This window comes from Myotis daubentonii, chromosome 17 (assembly GCF_963259705.1).
Source record: "Myotis daubentonii chromosome 17, mMyoDau2.1, whole genome shotgun sequence".
Classification (NCBI taxonomy): Eukaryota; Metazoa; Chordata; class Mammalia; order Chiroptera; family Vespertilionidae; genus Myotis; species Myotis daubentonii.
Window position 1 is genome coordinate 8,785,349 of NC_081856.1, and position 7,699 is coordinate 8,793,047.

Below are 7,699 nucleotides of genomic sequence, written 5' to 3' on the forward strand. Positions count from 1 at the left end.
TGTCCATCAAGCCTGGTCCGTGTGCACCATATTTGCCCCTTTGGAGCATCTCATCTACTGGCAGGGGGAGGTTGTCCACTAAGTCAGACGATACAGCAGTACATTTGCTTGGAAGATCTCTCAAAAATTATGAAGCCTTTGCAATAAAGGAAGGTATGTTGAATTTATTTTAGATCTGCAAACTATTTTTTATCAGTTTCTATTATCTTATCTAGTTACCCAATCACTAGCAATTTGTTGATGTCTGTGTTTCAGAGGCTGTGCTTGGTACTAGGAATTTATGATTTAAAGATGCTCTTCTACTGAAAAAGAAAAATATCAACAAATACTTGCTATGTTGTAAGGTACTATATTATGAATGACATAAAGTTTCCCAAAAAAAGCAAATTTGGAAAAGTATTCCAAAGGAACTAATATTTGAGCCAGGTCTTATGTGTGGTAGGAGAGCAGACATCTAGTCAAAGACCCTGGTAAAATTCTAAAAAATTACTGAATGTATAAAAAATCTTAATATCTTATGTATAGTAATTCAGACTCATGTTACCTTAATGACAGTAAAATATTTGAACCAAGAATGAAGTTACAATGATGAAGACAAAGTTGAAATACAATGCAAAAAATATTCCCACTAATTCACTAAAATTTAATCCAATAAACAGACTTTTCCTTTTAGAATATTATTTGTTTTAGACACCAAGTAACTACTTGCTTATAGATCTACAAATAAGGGAAGGAAACATGTGTAGATGTGATTCCTGGTATAGCCAATCAGCTATACCTGGAATATCGCATAAGATATTTCTACACATACCCTAGCCAGTTTTGCTCAGTGGTCAGAGCATCAGCCTGCAGGCTGAAGGGTCTTGGGTTCAATTCCAGTCAAGGGCACATACCTTGGTTGTACCTCGATCCCGGGATGGGTGTGGGAGGCAACCAATAGATATGTCTCTCTCACATTGATGTTTCTCTCTCTGTCTCTTCCCCTCCCCTTCCACCCTCTCTAAAAAATGGATGGAAAAAATATCCTTGTGTGAGGATTAACAATAACAGCAAAAGATATTTATACACATTAGCTGGCCTGAAAACTTTCAAGCAATTGTTTCTAAACTAAATGCAATAGTTTCTACACCAAATACACTAACTACAGTGGTATTTTGATGACTTTAGAATGCCCCAGTCAAGCTATCAGCCATTTATCTTACATTTATAAATTGCTGTTCTAAATAATTTTACTTTTGTGATATATGTTCTGAAATATAAAAACAATAAAAGTCAAATATTAAATTGAAGGGCATTAGTTAAATACACACCCCTTTTATATATTGACTAAATATTTAAATGTAACATACAGTAGAATGTGTATGAACATTAAGGGAATAGTTTGGCATTTTAGGTCTCTTGTTAATGGCCTGTCACTGATATCTTTGAGATACTAATTTTGTCTTTTATTTGGACATTATAAGAAAAAATAATTCTGCAAGTTCTGAGCATACCAGAGAGAGTTATAGCAGTAAGAATCATCTTTATAAAGGGTCAAAAGTTTGAATTCAAATACCGAGTTTGGTGATTGTTAAAGTGACTATGATGGTTAGCATTTTTACGTGAGTTAGTAGACATGAATTTGTAAGGCATGTGCTTGTTTATGGAGTGGTGGTCATGCTATATTTTGTCAAGTACATATTGTGTTTGGATCAAAATACCATAAGGGAAACCTTAAGTTTCTACTACGTAGGATAACTCCCATAAAACCCATTGCATAGTTTATGTTACTAGGTGTAGGGTTTTTGTTTGTTTGTTTGTTTGGGGGGTTGTGTGGTTTTTGTTTTTTTTTTTTTGGCATGGTGTACTTTTCCAACTGGTGTGATTTGTGATAAATCCATTTTTTCCTGTTCTTTTCATGCAGATTTCTTATTTTTCCTCCCGCATCTCTGTAAATAATATTTCTTTTAAAAATCTTAAACTGTTTCAGTGGTTAATATGATAAAGTTTATACTTTGATTTCATAAAGGAAACATAATAAAATCATCATAAATAAAAAGTCTTAACAATATTCTTGAGTATCAATAATGTAAATATTTTTAGCATTCATAAAGTGTTATATTTTTAAAAGGGCTCTTTTAACAAGCTGCCATCATGATGATGTCTTTCTAATGGTTAACTTAAGAGTAAAGAAAAAGTCCTAGCAGTTTATTATAAGCGAACATGTAAAATATCACTTAATATTCATAAAAAACACTTTACTTTTTCTCTTATTAACAAAAGAAACAATTCTTTGTGTAGCAGTTTGGTACTAATCATGAAGTAAGTAAAGTCCCTGAAAATAGTATACAAACATTAGATTTTAAATCAAAAATGTTTATTGTAAAAAAGGACCTCGAAAATTGTTTTTTAAAAAAGAGACATAATTTCACAAGTCTCAACATTAGCTATAGAAAACATCTTTTTCATACAAAATTCATTCAATCATATAAAAATAAACACAAATTTACATTAACTCAGCAACTATACAATTAAGGCACTTGAAAAGGGTGTTGTATAGATTGCATTTGGTGTATGCATTTAAAATAGTTTAAGTACATTACTGAGTTTCTAAGAATCCTTTCTTGCACTTATTCCCATCTTTAATTAATTTTAGAAAAATCATTAAAAATTTTCTTAAAAGTAAGACATGGAGCATGCACCAGGAATGTTCAAAGCTAGTCTTTTCCTCCTCCCCAAGGCACATACTGTTTATTGGCAAAACAAACACAAAAACAGAAACACTTTTAATACAGTCTCCCGTGTTTTGTTCTTGTTCTTTTTCTTCCTCTCTCCCCTAAAAATACAGTTGAAAGCATTACAGGCGATCAAAAAAAGCTTTAGTTCAACAACGGTAACCAGACATTAGACATGTAATGAAGTAAACTTGGAACAGTTTATAAGGCACCTGAGATCGTGTCTGGCAGATTCTCTTCCTATAAGAAATTCTATTGCAAACTCTATTACAAAACAATACTGTTCTTTTTAGTTGAAATGATTTGGCAGCAATGTAAATCTTTGCATTCTTTCTTAGTAAGAAAAGATACAATGTGCTTTTTGCTTCGCCTTTGAAGAGAAAGATCCTTGTCTTTTATTCTCTCTATCTAGCTGTCAGTAAATATATAGGACTTTTAAACTTCACATGGAAAGGATTAACTTTAAACACATGGATTCCATGCTCTTGCAGCTTTGTGTGTGTGTGTGTGTGTGTGTGTGTGTGTGTGTGTGTGTGTGTGTGTCTATACATATTATTTGGTCGATATGCACAAGAGAAAATGCCTTTGGACTTTTCTTGATCATTTGGTCGGAGTGAAGAAATGCATTCTGTTCGAGTAAACATTGATTGCGTCACTCAGTGTGCTACACAGCAGCCAGATTCCTCATGTTTGTGCAGAAGAGACATTCTGGAGAAGGTTTTGGAGCAGTTTTTGCACTGGTATTTCTTTACATCAGAGTGGGTCTGCAGGTGAGCCCTCAGATTGGATCTGTCTGCAAATGCTCTGTTGCAGTGAGGACAAGAAAAGGGCTTCTCCCCTGGGGTGGAGGTGGAGTGGGAGGAAAAGAAAGACAGTCAGTGTTTTTAGAGGAAACGTAAAGACAGATAACGTTCATGAATAACCACATTTTGCCAAAAGAATGAGAAGCAGCAAAACTTGATTAAAATTCCCCATAATACATACTTATTTTACTACCTAACCCTTTAAGATACATTTGAATGTTGCATTAAAAAATCACATTAAGCATACTATTTATTGCTGCTGCCAGTATGTAGAAATGATTCATGTATGTTTAGGACTTTCACTAATTAAAACTTTCTGCTTCAGCAGGTGAAGCACATGTTTAGCTCCTCCCAACATTTCCCAATATCTCCCCTTTTCCCTCTTTCTGTATTATGACTAAGCCTGGATAAATGCCTTGACTCCCTGCAGAATGTGCTAGGAATAAATTTTTAAAAATCAGCAGTAAAAAGCAAAGCAACTGAAAGCAAATTCAGTTCTAATTAATGCAACTTGCTATAGGGTGATATATATTACAGCAAAAGGACGACGAACAGGAAACTATAGGAGGAAAACCATCTATCAATCAAATGCGTTGAGATAGCAACATTTCTATTTGCTGATTATTGGAAGCGGTTTCACAGAACAAACATTCAAATACCTCTTTCCTGATTTTCTAACTGATCTTTGAGACCAAACCTTCTGAATCTACTTTCCAAAGTCTCAATCCTGTTTGCAGTCTCTGGAGCAGAGGCTGTTAAAAAAGAAATGAAGCAGTGTGTGCTTCAAGGACTTTTTGAGTCATCAGGAAGTAGCTATAAATGATCATCCATCATTAAAAGCACTGTGTCACTACTCAATGCAAACCCCAGTGCCAACCCAAAGCTTCCGTCTGCTAGAGAGCAACGCTCCTGTCTACGTTTTCTCTTACCAGTGTGAGTTCTGATGTGTCCTTGGAGTAACCAGGGTCTGGAAAACGCCTTGCCACAGATCTTGCAGACACAAGGTAAGGTGTGGGTCCGAATGTGCATCTTAAGGGCGCCCAGGCTCACATATTCCTTGTCACAGTATTTACAGCTGAAAGATTTCCTAGACTGGGCATCACAGTGCAACTGCTTATGTTTGGCCAGCCCAGAAAAAGTTGAATAGGTCTTATTGCATAAATTGCACTGAAACTTTTCAGCTTCAATGGCATGGGGGTCTGAAAGCTTGGACTGTAGTCTTTCCTCTTCATCACTAATGGGGCTTTCTGAGCCACTGTGGTCCTTGGATGAGGTGTCGGATGGAGAAGGGGGACTCACTCGACCCAAGGATGAGGCATATCCAGAAAGAGAAGAGAGGCCATTGGGTAGCGGGGCGTGGAATGGAGCTGCCGTAGTCCACATGGTGATGGGGCTGTATGCTCCTGAGCTGAGGATCTCTGGTTGTGGTATGACAGGCATGGGGTAACTCTCATAGAGATACGGGGAAATGATCACTAGGGGAAGAAGTGAAAAGCAGAGATTAAGGTAAAGCATTAAACATACACTGAGAGGCTACTTGGCAACACGTACAGTGCTCTCTCACGGAGATTTCATTTAACCTCCACCCTTGCTGCTAGTGGTAGTTCGTGTACTTCATGCACAGCTATGCCTCCTGCATAGAGTGTGACAGGAGCGAGACCAGGTCTGCGGTGAGGAGCACAGCCAGGCGAGTGCCTTCACAGTCAGCAGGGAGAAGGAAACGCTTAGGTTTGATTTGTAAAGATACAGAAAAGCCGGTTTTCGTTTTATGCATGGGCTAGTTGCAGCTCTGTGACTCCAAGTACAAAGATGTGTGTGAACCAAGCTGCTTTCTAAAGGAAAGGAGCCTTCTTACATGAAAAAAGCAATACTTCAACAGTTACGTACTGTGTTACTCATCTCCCATATATTCATTATGCATGTACATACAAGCTTTAGAAAACGAAGTTGCAAAGAGTTGAATGAAGTTTTCCTTGTCAGTTAAAAGTTTCAAAAGTTTTCAATTAAAATTTATCCTAAGTGGTCAAAATAATCTGAACTCTCTTTTAGGACGTGACTTAAAAGGAAAACAATCTAGTATTTACTTCTTTTGTAATAGTATTGGAGTTGTACTAGATATTTATATATTTTAGATGTATCTAGGTATAATTCCTTTTTTTAAATTTCTCTCCTTCCCTCCCTTCATCCCTCCCTCCCTTCCTTTTTATTATTATTATTATTTTGTACCTGTGTGTGTGTCCAGTTCGCTGTAGTTCGGCTTTTTGGAGGCGTTGAAATGCTTCTTGACCAGGAAAGAGCGCGGCATCTTGCGGGCGAGTCTGGCGAGCGCCGGCGCGGATAACGGTCCGGTCCGGCGGGAGGACACGGCCGGTCCCTAGAGCATCGTGGCCGGCGGGGCTCGGCCGCCGCTCAGGTGCGCGGAGGGAGGGCGGGCGCCTCTGAAGTCGCCGGGCTCCGGTCGGGACTGAGCCCGCGCCGGGGCTGGGTGGGTTTTTTCCTCTCTCCCGCGGGCAGGAGCCAATCGCCGCCCAGAGGCTCGGGTTTCAGCTCCTCCCTCTGGGACAGCTGTGAACAGAGGAAGAATCTGTTGTCAGACCAAATGATTCTGCTTCAAAATGGGCTGTGCTTCGGGATTTCAGTGGAGAGAGAGAAACAAGTGCCTAAGTATTTTCAAGAGGTAATTCCACGTCCTTAGCTCTGCCAGTTACCGTGCTCTCTGCGCGCTGGATCGTCCCGGGAACCGTGATTTCTATAACACAGCCTGGCCTCCGGATGCCAGGCAGCCAGCGCCCCGGGACCAAAGGCTCGCGGGGCCAGAGGGGTGCCCTGCAGGACCCCGGGTCAGCCCTGGGGTGAAGAAAGCCCGTATTTGGAAGTGACATCTGGAGAGGTTTTGCTGGCACCGAAGCAAAACAATGATCTCTTGGCTTTTGCAAAAGGAAGGCAGAGGCGAGAAGCAAAAGGCCCGTAAGCGAGGAGGGCGCCTCCCTCGCGGCGGGGGCTTCCTGGGCCTGGGGCGCCGGGCCTGGACGCCGGGCAGGAAGGCACTTCGGGTCCTAGAGGCGCAGCGAGGCAGAGGCTGCACTTCCTGGGGAAATGAAGTAACCATGTCACCATGTGGGCCTGCTGGCTGGGCAGACGTGCTCTTAGCCCATGAAAGACCTGCTGATGGAAGGACTGGGAGACTGCTTGGGGCTTGGAGGGGAGTGGGGGGCAGGGAACAATAGGAAAACTATCCTTAGGAACCATGAAAAATTCCCACAAACGCACTTGACGAGATTTTATCTCTTCGTGTGTCACTGTCACGGGGAGATGTGAATGGGCCCTTGGAGATGCAATTCTTTCATTTCCAATAGCATCTGCTTGTAAAGGCTGCTATTTTCTTTAAAGTCATCAATATTCATCTGCGGAGCTGCTAGTTTCTGGACTGTGTTCTTAAACAAAGGATACCATTATGAGTACTGCTTGGATAAAGTTTGGAGAAGCTAGCCTAGTAACCAATAAAAATACTTTAATTTTGTATACAACATTAAATCTAAAAATATTAAAAACGGTTCATTTGAAACGTCATTAAAAGAAACATTTCTACTGTGTTTTCCAGCATCTCTGTCCATTCCAGACTTCCCCCCACACACACCTTTTACTTAAAACATTGAAGAAAAAACAAATTTGCAATAAGGCCACTTCACCCTTGTTCCCAGCAGGTGCTGGGAGAGTGGAAAGGAAAACAGTGGCGGTCAAGGCAGGACTTAGAGGACAGCACGTTGTCAGAAAGCCTGGCTTCTTCATCTCAGGATGAGAACCGCAGCCTGGGTGCTGGGGGCGGGGTGCTCACAGGGTTTCTGAGCCGTTTCAATGATCCCTTTGTTCTTCTTCCAACAGTCACTAATTTAAATGTTGGAGAAAGGAATTTAGATGAATCTTTATGTTAAAATAACACACACACACACACCAGTATTTGTAGGAGACAGGAAAATATGAATATGCATTAGATTCCTCCACCAACTGTAAACTGGAGTAGAATTCAGAGCAAGTTTTCTGAGCTTGCTACCTTCGCTAAGGGTTTGTTCAGACCTGGGCACCTGGTTTACGCAGCAGGAGTCCTCCTAGCCCTTGCCGCCGCATTTCCTGCAAAAGGCACACTTTGCTAGAGTATCACACAGAGAACACACGAGCTGCCAT

General features: G+C 40.4%; 1 protein-coding gene and 1 long non-coding RNA gene across 2 annotated transcripts; one reads left to right on the forward strand and one right to left on the reverse strand.

Annotated features, from left to right (window-relative positions):
• Positions 1–2,339: 2,339 nt before the first annotated feature.
• Positions 2,340–5,878, reverse strand: SNAI2 (snail family transcriptional repressor 2). Its single transcript, XM_059672715.1, has 3 exons — positions 5,744–5,878; positions 4,447–4,992; positions 2,340–3,552 (listed from the first exon to the last, which is right to left on the reverse strand). The coding sequence occupies exons 1-3, from the start codon at positions 5,820–5,822 to the stop codon at positions 3,371–3,373; spliced, it is 807 nt and encodes a 268-aa protein (XP_059528698.1). The 5' UTR covers positions 5,823–5,878; the 3' UTR covers positions 2,340–3,370.
• LOC132219944 (uncharacterized) lies at positions 3,491–6,272 on the forward strand. Its single transcript, XR_009449643.1, has 2 exons — positions 3,491–4,521; positions 5,760–6,272. It is a non-coding gene; the product is annotated as an uncharacterized LOC132219944 (long non-coding RNA).
• Positions 6,273–7,699: the final 1,427 nt, after the last annotated feature.